The 16672-nt window shown below is 39.4% G+C and overlaps 1 protein-coding gene across 1 annotated transcript in view; it reads right to left on the bottom strand.

Annotated features, from left to right (window-relative positions):
* Positions 1-1113: 1113 nt before the first annotated feature.
* The window catches only part of LOC114650060 (uncharacterized), a 170322-nt gene continuing 154763 nt past the window's right edge, over positions 1114-16672 (bottom strand). The window contains exons 13-15 of the mRNA XM_051926371.1: positions 6336-6461; positions 3992-4063; positions 1114-1740 (exon numbers count right to left, since the gene is read on the bottom strand). Of these exons, the coding sequence (XP_051782331.1) occupies positions 1634-1740; positions 3992-4063; positions 6336-6461 (305 nt within the window). The 3' untranslated portion in view covers positions 1114-1633. The remainder of the gene's footprint in view (positions 1741-3991; positions 4064-6335; positions 6462-16672) is intronic.

Genomic DNA, 16672 nt, shown 5'->3' with positions numbered 1-16672 from the left:
ACGCCGAAAATCCAATTTGCAACATACGCAAGGGCTCTGGAAAGGCAAAAGTCTTGCAACATTCAAAGATCATAGTTTGGGATGAGTGCACCATGGCACATAAAAGAGCTTATGAAGCCTTGAACCGAACAATGCAAGATCTCAGAGATCCTACCAAAATAATGGGAGGTACTGTCGTTTTACTCGCAGGAGATTTTCGTCAAACATTACCAGTTATTAAACGAGGGGCACCAGCAGATGAACTCAACGCGTGTTTAAAATCCATGCTTCTCCCACGGTCAGTTACATGTCGCGTGTTCTCAGGTAGGTACACCAAAAAATGTATACATTTATGCACCTAATGGGCAAACAAAAAATGTAGTATACCCGAAAGCACTGCAGTAGCACTCAATGTATCTTTACTTCTTAAATGTTAATGTCTTACTGTTTAATAATTTATACGCTTCTTATATGCTGTTCAAATTCTTTTATCAAAATATTTTACTGTTTAATGATTTATATTTATATGCAATGTGCTTCTTATATATTACTTCATATTCTCATATAATAATGATGTTAATAATGTTGTTTATTTTGATTTCTATGTTATTGTAAATGCTCTTTAGTTGTTGAAAAATAAAATTGGCAATTAACAAACTTATTTTATAAATGCTACATTTTATTTTTTTCCCTTGCACTCAGTGAGCGAAGCCAATGGGTAATCAGCTAGTCTACTATAAAATGTTTATTTGGAGTGGCTTAGAGTTCAGACCTCACCCCAGTGGAGTTGCTATGGAATGACCTTGAGATATCCTAAGAATATGGATGAGCTGAAGTTGTTCTGTAAGACAGAATGGTTCAGAATTTCTCCTGAATGCTTTGCAGGTCTGATCTGCAGCTCCCAGAAGTACTTATTTGCTAAGGGAGGTTCAACTCGTTATTAAATCCAAGGGTTCACTGACTTTTTCCGCAACCCACTCTTAATGGTTGTTGGGTGTGTTCAATAAACACATGAAAGACCAGAATGGTTTGTGTGTTAGCATAATCATGTTGTGTTTGTCTACCCTAGTGACTTACATGAAGATCAGATAACAGTTTGTGACCAAATAATTCAGAAACCTTGGTCATTCCAAGGAATTCATAATGATTTTTTGCCCATGTACAACTTTCAAACATGAGTTGCTGATATCTGAGCAGGTGAAAATTAACAATGCATCCTTTTTTAGGAGTAGTACATGTGCAGTGAACTAAATCAAAAACAACCCGAAAGAACTGCATGGGAAAGCTAATGAAGCGAAATCCACCGGGATAAATAAATTCCATGAGTAAATCAGCGTAGCCATGCAGTTACCCTTAAATTAATGTAAAAGCGTTGTGGAGAATCTGACCAAAATGGCATTAGGACAGCAACAGAGGCAAAAATGGCCCTCCACTAAAAAACAACCACACAAGATTAGGTAAATTACAAAGTCTGTGAAGATGAAAAGTCAACAGAAACCAGTCAGAGTAACAGCCAAGAGCCCATTGATGGTGTAAGAGTGCAGACATACGCCTAGTGGGATAAGGAAAACAGAACATGAAGATGAGAAGTACTGATCAGAATTCCATTACATGTACAGCCATGTCTACAACTCCAGCTGGACTAAGGCCGCTGTTAAGTGTCCCATTGATCCATCTTTGTCTTCACTTCCTGCATTGCAGATTTTGCTTGAGTCAATAGGTTCTGCTGGACCTGCAGGCTTTCCAGTTTTGCTTCAGTGTCTGTTTGGAGATAGAGAAGAAATGAGGAACATCTTGTGAAGAGCCGTACGTTAGGGAAACTTTAGGAGGGAAAAATAAATCAAACAAAGATTTCAGTCGACTGCAGAGTTGCCATTCAAGAAAGATTGTAACTTGGTGCAGAAAAATTGTCTTAAGAGTTGAGCAGGTGGCATGGAAAGCAATAGGTGTTCTGCAGGAGATCACAAGACACACAAAGTAAAAGAGAACAGAGGGTTAAGATGAATAAATTGGATATGATATTTATAATTTGAACCTTAGGAAAAAGGATTACTTCCAATGTTGAGCAGAAATTCTTTTGTCATGTGAGTTGAGCGGGTAGCATGGAAAGCAATTCTTAATGATCCTTGGCTGCCCAAGTCCTCTATCTGCTATAAGAGGTTTGTAGTACATCTAAGTCAGTTCTGCAATTTTGGAAAAGAGCCAGAAGAGAACAGGCTACTCAGCCCAACAAAACTCACCAGTCCTATCTTCTTAATTGCTCCAAAATAACATCAAGTCAAGTTTTAAAGGTTCCTATAAAGTCCTAACATCTACCATATTAGTTTCTCACTTATTTCATGTGTCTGTGGTTTTCCGTGTGAAGGAAAACTTCCTAATTGTGTGAAATTTACCCTTAACAAGTTACCAACTGTGTCCCCTTGTTCTTGATGAACAAATTTTAAAGTCACAGTTCTCGATACATTGGATTGATTCTCTTCATAATTTTAAACACCTCAATCTTCTTTTGCCTAAACTAGAAAGGCTCAGCTCTTTTAATCTTTCCTCATAACTCATCCCCTGTAGCCCTGTAATCAGCCTAGTTGCTCTTCTCTGGACCTTTTCTAGTGCTGCTATGTCCTTTTTGTAGCCTGGAGACCAAAACTGCACACAGGACTCCAGATGAGGCCTCACCAGTGTGTTATAAAGCCTGAGCAGAACCTCCTGTGACTTGTGCTCCACACATCAGGGCGCTATATAACATGACATTCTATTTGCCTTCTTAATGGCTTCTGAACACTGACTGCGAGTTGATAGTGTCTAGTCCACTACGACTCCTAAATACTTCCCATGAGGTGTACTTTCAATTTTCAGACCTCCCATTGTGTATTCAAAACTAACATTTTTACATAAATGTAACACATTACATTTACTGACTTTAAATTTCATATGCCACAAATCTGTCCAAGCCTGTATGCTGTCCAAGTTCCTTTGTGATGATTGAACAGATTCTAGATGATCTGCCAATCCTCTTAGCTTGGTATCATCTGAAAACTTCACCAGCTTGTTATTTACGTATATTCCTATCCAAATTATTTATATATTAAAAATAGCAGCGGCCCTAATGCTGACCCCCTGAGGGACACCTTTCTTAACATCATTCAGTTCAGTTAAGGTGTTTCAGACCATAGGTGTGCTGGAGGAGACCATAAAACACACAAAGCACAACAGGGCAGATGGTTAAGATGAATGCATGGATACAATAGATAGATAGATAGATAGATAGATAGATAGATAGATAGATAGATAGATAGATAGATAGATAGATAGATAGATAGATAGATAGAAATAGATAGATAGATAGATAGATAGATAGATAGATAGATAGATAGATAGATAGATAGATAGATAGATAGATAGATAGATAGATAGATAGATAGATAGATAGATAGATAGATATTAAACTAAAGAGTGATAACAATGCAGGTATAACAGACAGACAATAACTTTGAATAATGTTAACGTTTACCCCCCCGGGTGGAATTGAAGAGTCGCATAGTGTGGGGGAGGAACGATCTCCTCAGTCTGTCAGTGGAGCAGGACGGTGAAAGCAGTCTGTCACTAAAGCTGCTCCTCTGTCTGGAGATGATCCTGTTCAGTGGATGCAGTGGATTCTCCATAATTGATAGGAGTCTGCTCAGCACCCGTCGCTCTGCCACAGATGTCAAACTGTCCAGCTCCATGCCTACAATAGAGCCTGCCTTCCTCACCATTTTGTCCAGTCGTGAGGCATCCTGCTTCTTTATGCTGCTTCCCCAGCACACCACCGCGTAGAAGAAGTCACTCGCCACAACCGTGTGATAGAACATCTGCAACATCTTATTGCAGATGTTGAAGGACGCCAGCCTTCTAAGGAAGTATAGTCGGCTCTCTCCTTTCTTACACAGAGTGTCAGTATTGTATTGTTAAGACGTTTGAACATAAAATATTATTTTAGAATTAGATGGGTATTTTAGAAGAAATCTGACCCTACCTGTTTCATTTTCCGACATGATCTGCGGAAGAAGACCAGAGGTCTTTGCCACTGCAAAGGCAAATTTATAATCTGAGGAAAGAACAAAATGCAAATGGTTAAGAGTTAAGTACAACTGAATAAGAAAAAAGCAGCTAACTTTCAAAATTCTTGAGGGAAATAAAATCAGGACAATGATATGCATCCAGGACATCCCAGAAGCTACACGGAAATGCCAGGAAAGACAGCGGGCAACATCTGGGAAGAGTTCACTGCAAACCAAATCTCATCAGTTATTAGATGGTTAATGGTTAAAAATGCTGAATGATCAGAATTGTATTACGTAGTGTGGAGCATTACTTAAAAACATTTCAGTTGAACAGATTACAACATGCCTAGCACAGTGATTGTCACTGTACATTTTATTTGCCATAGGCATCCGAGACATTGGAACTGTAATCTGTACTTATCTTGGCAACAACAATAATAATAATAATACATTTTATTAAAATAGCACCTTTCCCATGCTCGAGGCACTAATTTAAACAGCAGGGTATGTGTAACATTGGGTATAAATATTTCTGCAAAGAACACTAAACAGATGAATACAGGAGATACAAAGCATTACATAAAATAAAAGACAATAAACCAGAGTAAAATACTAAATTCAATGCTAAAAGAAAAGCCTAACAAATAACAGAATTTGAGATATAACACACATGCACACAAATTATCCTTAACGTCTAGAGAGAAAGGTAAACTGAAAGAGGGGCAGAATGTCAGGTTAAGCTAAAAGCCTTCCTGAGCAGAGGAGTTTTCAGTTGTTTTTTAAAGGAATGAATGGAGTCAGCGGATCTCATTAATTTCGGGAGGTCACTCCAAAGTCTGGGCGCCCTGCAGCTGAACGGCGTGTCACTCATAGAGTGCAGGTTAGTGTGGGGCACAACAAGATGGCTAGAATCAGAGGACCTTAGTGGACGAACAGAAGCCTAGTGATGGAGAAGGTCACTGATGTAGTCCGGTGCAAGGCCATTTAAAGCTTTATTGGTTAATAATGGAATTTTATATTCAATTCTGGCGGCACGGTGGTGTAATGGGTAGCGCTGCTGCCTCGCAGTTGGGAGATCTGGGGACCTGGGTTTGCTTCCCGGGTCCTCCCTGCATGGAGTTTGCATGTTCTCCCCGTGTCTGCGTGGGTTTCCTCCGGGCGCTCCGGTTTCCTCCCACAGTCCAAAGACATGCAGGTTAGGTGGATTGGCGATTCTAAATTGGCCCTAGTGTGTGTTTGGTGTGTGGGTGTGTTTGTGTGTGTCCTGCGGTGGGTTGGCACCCTGCCCAGGATTGGTTCCTGCCTTGTGCCCTGTGTTAGCTGGGATTGGCTCCAGCAGACCCCCGTGACCCTGTGTTCGGATTCAGCGGGTTGGAAAATGGATGGATGGATGGATATTCAATTCTGTAAGATACAGAAAGCCAGTGAAGGTGAAGCAGGATGGCTGTTACAGTATATGCTCGCTGTTACTGGTTTGTGTTAGGACTCTTGCAACAGAGTTTTGAACTGGAGCTGTGATATAAGATTAGAATGGACACCTGCCAGTAGGGAGTTACAGTAATTGATACAAGATGTGATAAAAGCAAGGACAAGTTTTTCAGCATTAGGAAAGGAGAGGAATGAGTGAAAAACAGGACATGTTATGAAGGTGAAAGTAAGTACATTTCTTAATGTGATTTATGTGGGTGGAATAAGAAAGGGAGAATTAAAAATGATACCAGGATTCCTTTTCATTAGAAGGTGGTCTAATGAGATCACCGTCAAGAGTGACTGTAAAGGAGCTTGTTTTCTTAAGTTGCGCTTTAGTACTAATTTGCAGGAGTTCAGTTTTGTTACAATTTAATTTTAAAGAGTTCTGCTCCATCCAGGTTTTAGTTTCACTGAGGCAAGTTGTGAGATGAAAAAGCTCTGATGAAGTTTCGCTTTTAACATTGGAATTGAATTTACTTACTGTATATGCAAAATCATAAATAAAGTACCAAACAGACTATAAAATTGTTATATATTCTTATCTTCTGTATACATCTAAATACAACCAATCCTTCAGGGTAATGAACAACAGGAACACTTTATTTAACAAAACTAAAACAACCGCAAATGCTTATATCTTACGCTTATATCATTCTCAAACACTGGTCTCTCTATCGCTCATTCCATGCACACTGTTTCCTCTAAACTCCACACCCCCTTTTTATATTACACATGTGCACACAACTATACCCTTTACCATACAAGGAATAACAAGATACTCCTTGACATTTACAAATCAAGGTGAATACATCACTACTGTACAAAACAAAAATCATCATCACTTACCATTCTCACTGGCACTGTGATTAGTAATTTTCATGGAAACATTTGTCAGCTCATCTGTGATTTTGGAAAAGATCTTCTCCACACATCCAGTTTTTTTACACAGCTGCCAGAATTCTGATTCTTTTCCTGCACAGAAATGAAAATCTAATTGACAGAGAAAACAACAGTGGCATGAAGTACTGTAGATAGATAGATAGATAGATAGATAGATAGATAGATAGATAGATAGATAGATAGATAGATAGATAGATAGATAGATAGATAGATAGATAGATAGATAGATAGATAGATAGATAGATAGATAGATAGATAGATAGAGTCATATGAAAAAGTTTGTGAACCCCTCTTAATTCTTTGGATTTTTGTTTCTCATTGGCTGAGCTTTCAAAGTAACAACTTCCTTTTAATATATGACATACCTTAGGGAACAGTAGTATTTCAGCAGTGACATTAAGTTTATTGGATTAACAGAAAATATGCAATATGCATCATAACAAAATTAGACAGGTGCATAAATTTGGGAATCCCAACAGAGATATGACATCAATACTTAGTTGAGCCTCCTTTTGCTAATCTAACAGCCTCTAGATGCTGTCCTCCTATTGCCTTTGATGAGTGTCTGGATTCTGGATGGAGGTATTTTTGACCATTCTTCATACAAAATCTCTCCAGTTCAGTTTAATTTGATGGCTGCTGAGCATGGACAGCCTGCTTCAAATCATCCCATAGATTTTCGATGATATTCAAGTCAGGGGACTGTGACAGCCATTCCAGAACATTGTACTTCTCCCTCTGCATGAATGCCTTTGTAAATTTCGAACTGTGTTTTGGGTCATTGTCTTGTTGGAATATCCAACCCCTGCGTAACTTCAACTTTGTGACTGATGCTTGAACATTATCCTGAAGAATTTGTTGATATTGGGTTGAATTCATATGACCCTCGACTTTAACAAGGGCCCCAGTCCCTGAACTAGCCACACAGCCCCAGAGCATGATGGAACCTCCAACAAATTTGACAGTAGGTAGCAGGTGTTTTTCTTGGAATGCGGTGTTCTTCTTCCGCCATGCAAAGCGCTTTTTGTTCTGACCAAATAACTCAATTTTTGTCTCATCAGTCCAAAGCACTTTGTTCCAAAATGAATCTGGCTTGTCTAAATGAGCATTGGCATACAACAAGTGACTCTGTTTGTGGCGTGAGTGCAGAAAGGGCTTCTTTCTCATCACCCTGCCATACAGATGTTCTTTGTATAAATTACGCTGAATTGTAGAACAATGTACAGATACACCATCTGCAGCAAGATGTTCTTGTAGGTCTTTGGAGGTGATCTGTGGGTTGTCTGTCACCATTCTCACAATCCTGTGCATATGCCGCTCCTGTATTTGTCTTGGCCTGCCAGACCTGCTGGGTTTAACAGCAACTGTGCCTGTGGCCTTCCATTTCCTGATTCCATTCCTTACAGTTGAAACTGACAGTTTAAACCTCTGAGATGGCTTTTTGTAGCCTTCCCCTAAACCAGGAGACTGAACAATCTTTGTTTTCAGATCTTTGGAGAGTTGCTTTGAGGATCCCATGCTGTCACTCTTCAGAGGAGAGTCAAAGGGAAGCACAACTTGCAATTGACCACCTTAAATACCTTTATATCTCATGATTGGACACACCGGTCTATGAAGTTCAAGGCTTAACGAGCTCATCCAACCAATTTGGTGTTGCCAGTAATCCGCATTGAGCAGTGACAGGCATTCAAATCAGCACAATTGCAAGGGGACCCACATTTTTGCACAGCCAGTTTTCACATTTTATTTAATTTCATACAACTAAATACTGCTTCACTAAAAATCTTAGTTCTGAAAACACCGCAGTACTCAGATGTTCCTAGGAAATGAAGGGCATACCACTGTTATCTTTTTTGTTGAAAGTACAGTCAATTATTATGCAGGCTGAGTAGGGTTCCCAAACTTTTTCATATGACGATAGATAGATAGATAGATAGATAGATAGATAGATAGATAGATAGATAGATAGATAGATAGATAGATAGATAGATAGATAGATAGATAGATAGATAGATAGATAGATAGATAGATAGATAGATAGATAGATAGATAGATAGATAGATAGATAGATAGATAAAACTTTATTTGTCCCCAGAGAGACCCACTGCAGTTTCATTTGACGAGAGATAGATAAAACTTTATTTGTCCCCAGAGGGACCCACTGCAGTTTGCCTATCAGACAAAGATTGGAGTGGTTGATGCAATTATCTGTCTGCTTCACAAGGCTTATTCTCACCTGGACAAGCTGGCCACATTGTCAGGATGATGTTTTTTGATTTATCCAGTGCCTTCAATACCATCCACCAATCCCTGTTAATGGGTAAATTCAGATACATGCAGGTGGATGACCCTGTGGTGTCCTGGATAATGGACTGTCTGTCAGGCAGACCACAGTTTATGAGAGCCAAGGACTGTGTGTATGATACGGAAGTGAGCAACACTGGAGCACCACAAGGAAACGAGCCTGTCTCCTTTTCGCTTCACTCTGTACACCTCAGATTACAAATATAACAGTAGGTCATGTCACTTGCAGAAATTCTCAGATGATTCTGCACTTATGGGGTGTATTGATAAAGGGAATGAGACAGAAGAGAGGAGTCAGGGGGAGAACTTTGTTTCGTGATGCAAAGAGAATTGTCTGAATTTTAACATCAGTAAAACCAAGGAATGGCTTAATGACTTGCACTGCAACAAACAGCCCCTATGTCTGGTCATAATTCAAGGAGTGGGTGTAGAGGTGGTCCATTCCTACAAGTACTTGGGAGTCCACATTAGTGACAGATTTGACCAATCTCAGATCACAGAGGAACTAAAGAAAAAAAGGCAGAGCAGGTTCTCCTTCCTTCGGGGACTGCGTTCCTTTAATGAGGGTAGTGACATCCTTCATGTGTTCTACAACTCTGTGATGGCCAGTGCGATTTTCTATGCTTTGGTGTGCTGGGCTGGTAACCTCACTTCAAGAGATGCCCACTGAATCAACAAGCTAAATAAAAGGGCAGGCTCAGTTATTGGACACACTCTGGTACCCCTAGAGGTCATAATGAAGAAGAGAATGAAAACAAAACTGAGTGCCATTATGAACAATGCTGCACATCCTCTCTCTCTGACACACCAACACTGATGACTTTCAGCCAACGAATTATTCAGCAGAAGTGTGTCAAGAAAAACACTTACCAACAGCAATAAGCTTGTATAATGCCACCCTCAGAGGGATTCCCAAGTCAAATGTTTTTGTATGTTTCTTTCTAAATTTATCTTCCCTTTAGTCACACTATTGTGTGTTCAGACCATAGTGTATGTGTATATATATTTATTTATCTACCTATTTATGTATTTATTTATTGAAAACACTACTGTAAAAAGCCAAAGTTCCCCCTGGGAACAAACAAAGTTCTGCCTATCTGTCATATGGTGTCTTTTATATCTATCTATTATATAATGTATCATATTTATGTACTGTACCTATCTAAACTGAAACCTCTCATATAGATATTGTTAATTGTTTTATATGATGACATAATACCAGCAATAACATCTTCACCTAAAAACTACAACATGTAAGAAATGATACATGTTCATCATCAAATTCCTTAAAATACATTACAAGTGTGCCACCATGCCAATGTATAAATGACCTGATTAGATTTAGTCAGACTGAGTTTAGAATGTCATTAACTTCACATTGTTTTCTTTTTTTCCTGCATTACCACCCAGTAATGCCCATATGAATTACTAATTCTGTGTGATGAACAGCATTGTGGACCATACACACAACCTTGTGCCATGATGTGGAACATTCTTAAAACTGTATTTAAATTCAAAAATGGTATTTTTTGATTTTTTAGGTTAAATTTCTTGTATCCTTGGTTACAAAATATTTAGCAAAAAGACTAAAAAAAGGGTAAGAAGGGCTCAACTTGTTTACCTGGTGAGCACTGGGGCTTTGAAAACATTGGATCCAAGGAACTTTCACATTGGTCTTCATCTTCATCATTCTCACAGTTCATAAAAAAAGTCCAAAGGATTGATTATTCATAAAACCCTTAAGAATTCACTTATGCAGTTTTCTTTTGTAGAAGTGCAGTGCAGGAGCATGGGAATGGCTGAGAGTGTGAACAACAAACATGCTGATGAACAGCAAGATGCAATGAAGATGCATGGTGGATGGAGACTATGTGGGCCACACACTACTTTCTGAAGGGTAGAAAAGAGTTATTCCGGTAACAATGTGTAGCCACAACTAATCTGAGAAATCAATGTGGACTGTGGGAGGCATCCTTCACATCTTCTGTAACTCTGTGATGGCCAAGGAGATTTTCTATGCTGTGGTGTGCTGGGCTAGTAACATCATTTCAAAAGAGGTCCACTGAATCAACAAGCTAATTTGAAGGACAAGCTCAGTTCTGTGACACATTCTGGACAATCTGAAGGTCATAGTGAAGGAGAGAATTAAAACAAAACTGAAGGCCATTATGAACAATGCTGCACATCCTCTCTCTGACACATAATAATAATAATAATAATAATAATAATAATAATAATAATAATAATAATAATAATAATTCTTTGTATTTATATAGCATCAACTCTGATGACTTTCAGCCAACGAATTATTCAGCAGAAGTGTCAAGAAACGCGACTGGGGGTCCTTTATACCAACAGCAATAAGCCTGTATAATGCCACTCTCAGTGGGATTCCCAAGTCAAATATTTTTGTATGTTTCTTTCTAAATTTATCTTCCCTTTAATCATTCTGGTGTGTGTCCAGACCATAGTGTATGTGTATATATATATATTTATTTATTTAACTATTTATGTATATATGGCAGTGTCTTAAATTGGTTTGAATCCTACCTGGCAGGGAGAAAATTCTTTGTTAGTTGTGGTAATTATAACTCAAAGACACATGATATCCTATATGGTGTTCCACAAGGCTCTATCCTGGGTCCGCTGCTCTTCTCAATCTACATGCTTCCATTAGGTCAGATTATCTCAGGGCACAACGTGAGCTACCACAGCTATGCTGATGACACACAACTGTATTTATCAATAGCACCTGATGACCCTGAATCTCTTGATTCGCTAACACAATGTCTAACCTGTATCTCAGAATGGATGAATAGTAACTTTCTCAAATTAAATAAAGAGAAAACCAAAATCTTAGTGATTGGCAATAATGGATACAATGAGGCTATTAGAAATAAACTGGATGCATTAGGATTAAAAGTCAAATCGGAGGTAAAAAGCTTAGGGGTAACCATTGATTGTAATCTGAATTTTAAATCGCATATTAATCAGATCACTAGGACAGCATTTTTTCACCTAAGAAACATAGCAAAAGTTAGACCTCTTATATCATCGAAAGATGCAGAGAAATTAGTTCATGCGTTTGTTTTCAGTCGGCTAGATTACTGTAACGCACTCCTCTCAGGTCTACCCAAAAAAGACACCAATCGTTTGCAATTAGTGCAGAATGCAGCTGCTAGAATCCTTACCAGGAAAAGAAAATCCGAACACATTTCTCCAGTTTTGATGTCACTACACTGGTTGCCTGTGTCATTCAGAATTGACTTTAAAATTCTGCTTATGGTTTATAAAGCCTTAAATAATCTCACACCATCTTATATATCGGAATGTCTGACATCTTATATTCCAAATCGTAACCTCAGATCCTCAACTGAGTGTCTCCTTAGAATTCCAAGAGCAAAACTTAAAAGAAGTGGTGAGGCGGCCTTCTGCTGTTATGCACCTAAAATCTGGAATAGCCTGCCAGTAGGAATTCGCCAGGCTAATACAGTGGAGCACTTTAAAAAACTGCTGAAAACACATTACTTTAACATGGCCTTCTCATAACTTCACTGTAATTTAATCCTGATACTCTGTATATCCAATTCATTATAATAACTATTCATTCAAAATCTGTACTAACCCCTACTCTCCCTTCTGTTTCATTTTTCTGGTGTCCTGTTGGTGGTGGCGTGCGCCACCACCATCTACCCAAAGCACCATGATGATCCAACAGTGATGGATGGATTAAAAGCCAGAAGTCTGTATGACCATCAGCATCAAGTGACTCCGTGAAAACCCTAACTACAAAGAGGACTATTTCATTTATGTTAGGTAGAATGTCCAGAGGGGACTGGGTCGTCTCGTGGCCTGGAACCCCTGCAGATTTTTATTTTTTTCTCCAGCCTTCTGGAGTTTTTTTTTGTTTTTTCTGTCCACCCTGGCCATCGGACCTTACTCCTTTCTATGTTAACTAATGTTGTCTTATTTTAATTTCTTATTTTGTCTTTTATTTTTCTTTTCTTCATTATGTAAAGCACTTTGAGCTACTTTTTGTATGAAAATGTGCTATATAAATAAATGTTGTTGTTGTTATTTATTGAAAATGCTACTGTAAAAAGCTGTAAAAAGATTTTTGTACTATTTGTAACTGTCAGTTTTCAGTTTAGTTTTAAAAATTTCTGACCATTCCTATTTTACTTTTGAAAAGATCTGAAAACTATTCAAACCCAGCATTTGAATTTCTATCTACAAGGTATTACTGGTTAAATTAATGAGTTTGCCTATGTGTTACTACCTTAATAAATCTATGTGAAAGCTTATATATATCTCAGGTACCATAAGCAACATCACGCAACTGCCCAATAAATAGTAAATTATTGTTTTTCTACCTCTTTTACTTCCTGATTAAACTTTCATGAGCCTCAATGAGCTTCTACTGCTAATCACATTCTTATACACCTTGGCAAGGACTGTTTATATCAAAAATCCAAACTCCTTCTAACTTTGCTTTCAATCTTTGCTTCCATTTGGGAGACGAGCATCATCGCCACTGGAAAACGAGACTTTTTGTCCCAATCTGGAAAGGGAAGAGTGATCACCTGAATTGCAGCAACTACAGGGGGATAACACTGCTCTCAGTGGCAGGGTAAGGTCCTTGCTAGGGTCATCCTTAATAGGATCCGTGATGACTTGCTCACCTACCAGTCTACAGCACCAGAGCAGTCTGATTTTACGCCTAAGAAGTCTACTATCGACCCCATCCTGGCACTGAGGGTTCTCATGGAGTGCAAACGTGAATATCGCAGAGTTTTTTTGCAGCCTGAGACTTCGCTGGATCTCCCCAAAGTTGCTGGCTATCATGGCCGGCCTGCACAGAAGCTGGGCGCTGTTTACAAAAGTGGAAGTGTGTACACACCGTACACCAAGGGGCGGACGCAACAAAAAAGTTATATGCACAAAGGGGCACTGTTTCTGCTATTTAAGTTCACTCTAGATACCGAGGGAGACAACCCCACCTGCCCACCAACAAGGGGCGATGCCCATCAACCCCATGTAGGGCTACAAATGGGCTTCAACTGGCACCGATTCTTAGCCTTGGTAATTAAATGCATCAAATAAAACTATATTATTATATGTGGACAAACAAAGAAATCAATAATAATAATACATTTTATTTATATACCATTTTTCCTATGCATATGTACAGTACATCAATAGCTACTATATATCTACTGTAGGAACAAAATAAAATAGGATTATAAACATAAATTATGTATGCTTCATTCATACTGTATATCCATCCATCCATTTTCCAACCCGCTGAATCCGAACACAGGGTCACGGGGGTCTGCTGGAGCCAATCCCAGCCAACACAGGGCACAAGGCAGGGAACCAATCCCGGGCAGGGTGCCAACCCACCGCAGGACACACACAAACACACCCACACACCAAGCACACACTAGGGCCAATTTAGAATCGCCAATCCACCTAACCTGCATGTCTTTGGACTGTGGGAGGAAACCGGAGCACCCGGAGGAAACCCACGCAGACACGGGGAGAACATGCAAACTCCACACAGGGAGGACCCGGGAAGCGAACCCAGGTCCCCAGGTCTCCCAACTGCGAGGCAGCAGCGCTACCCACTGTGCCACCGTGCCGCCTCATACTGTATATACTCTATATAATTTTTCTTTTTTTATTATTCAGTATAATGTGTGCTTGGTGTGTGGGTGTGTTTGTGTGTGTCCTGCGGTGGGTTGGCACCCTGCCCGGGATTGGTTCCTGCCTTGTGCCCTGTGTTGGCTGGGATTGGCTCCAGCAGACCCCAGTGACCCTGTGTTCGGATTCAGCGGGTTGGAAAATGGATGGATGGATGATAAACTGCAGAGTATTAATCCAAGTTGAATCTTGTGAAATCAAATTACCACAGCATGTCATGTAACACGTTATCTTTGCTACGACAGGAATGAGGTTGAAGCTGTGAAATTCCTGGACATCATTCTGACAACTTGACTAAGAATCAATTACTGTATACGTATCTTTGACATAATGCAGTCTAAAGTGTGATCAGAAGAGTCACTGTCATCTGACAACTGAACATTTTCACTGTCTATAAGTAAGAAAAATACAAAATAAAAAGAATACAAAAAATATCAAAACTCATACTTGTTTACTGCAGCAGTTCATCAACAAGTTATAAAGGCACATTGAAAATCTATAAATCTAAACAAAGCAAATCAGTGGAGCAGACAGTTAACACCTCCACATTATCTACAGTATCCTTTGAGCAGTCTCCCATCGGAGCTTTTTTGGGAATAACAATGGATCTCTCATTCTCTTGCAAACATCTCTTACAAATATCTGTAAAACTCTCCTATTCTGTATATGTAACATGCTTTAGATGCATTCTCCAAGAAAGACTTTATGAAATCAAGACTTTATCATCCATCCATTTTCCAACCCGCTGAATCCGAACACTGGGTCACGGGGGTCTGCTGGAGCCAATCCCAGCCAACACAGGGCACAAGGCAGGAACCAATCCCGGGCAGGGTGCCAACCCACCGCAGGACACACACAAACACACCAAACACACACTAGGGCCAATTTAGAATTGCCAATGCACCTAACCTGCATGTCTTTGGACTGTGGGAGGAAACCCACGCAGACACGGAGAGAACATGCAAACTCCACGCAGGGAGGACCCGGGAAGCAAACCCAGGTCTCCTAACTGCGAGGCAGCAGCGCTACCACTGCACCACCGTGCCGCCCAGACTTTATCATTTGTTTACTAATTTCCATAAGCCACCTGACCTTCCTACGCTTTTCTTTCCTTTTGCAGTATCTCTACTATCACTTCAGGAATCAAATCTATCAACGTATTAGACCCATATAGGGTATCAAGCTCCTACCCCAAGAAAATGCCCTTAAAATAATATTTTATTGTTAATTTAAAATTACCTGAAAACAAATGCTTTTTCAAGAGTGTGCAATGCCATTTTTATTGTTATACAGGGTGACACAAAAAAACGGGAACTTTTTTACAATCCAATAAAACTAGAAGTGATAAAAGAAATAAATTGTATTCATAGTAATTGAAACCTTAAAATTTGCCATTTACGAAAAATTGATAGAATTTATCATTTTTTAAAAATTACGTCTTTTAGATGGCGTCCTCCTGTACGAATACATTCTTGAAATCTGCTGTTGAGATTCTTCATTGACCGCTGTAACATCTCAGCTGGGATACTGTGAATTTCATCCCGAATTCTCTGTTTTAACTCATCCAGGGTTCTTGGTCGAGTCGTGTACACTTTACTCTTGAGGTAGCCCCACAAGAAAAAATCACAAACGGATAAATCTGGCGATCTAGGGGGCCAGGGAATGTTACCGAATCTTGAGATCACACGGTTACCGAACAATTCTCGCACAGCTTCCATTGATTGCCGTGCAGTGTGTGATGTCGCTCCATCCTGTTGAAACCAGGTTTTTTCTTTAAGGCAGATCCAGTCTCTTCAAATTTATTAATCCAACCTTTTATCGCGTGTTTTGACGGAATGACACCATGACGTCCTAAATTATAAAAACGTCGAAACTCCCTCTGCGCAGCTTCCAAACTATCATTGTTTTTATAAAACATTTTTATGGCTAACGCACGCTGTTGCCCGTTCCACTGATCCATGATTACTAAAATGGCGGAGTGTTTACTTGCTAAATGTCACTAACCCGCAGTGCTACCACCTGCTAATGGCTACCAATACGCATTTCAAAAATTCCCGTTATTCTGTGTCACCCTGTATTATGCAAAATAATAACTTCATTCACTCAGACTCAAAGTAGTACAGCTGTTTCTTATAGCCCAGACTATCACCTGCACAAGTAAGCTTAGAAGAGACGAAGGCTTGATGCCACCAAAGACTTTAAGAAGTGAACCCCCTATTATGATAAAAGCTAAGTTGCACAGACGTCATTTAGAGATAGATAGATAGATAGATACT

The sequence above is a fragment of the Erpetoichthys calabaricus genome, chromosome 4 (assembly GCF_900747795.2).
Source record: "Erpetoichthys calabaricus chromosome 4, fErpCal1.3, whole genome shotgun sequence".
Classification (NCBI taxonomy): Eukaryota; Metazoa; Chordata; class Cladistia; order Polypteriformes; family Polypteridae; genus Erpetoichthys; species Erpetoichthys calabaricus.
Note: the sequence above shows the minus strand (reverse complement) of the source record. Positions and strands in the feature narration are given on the sequence as shown.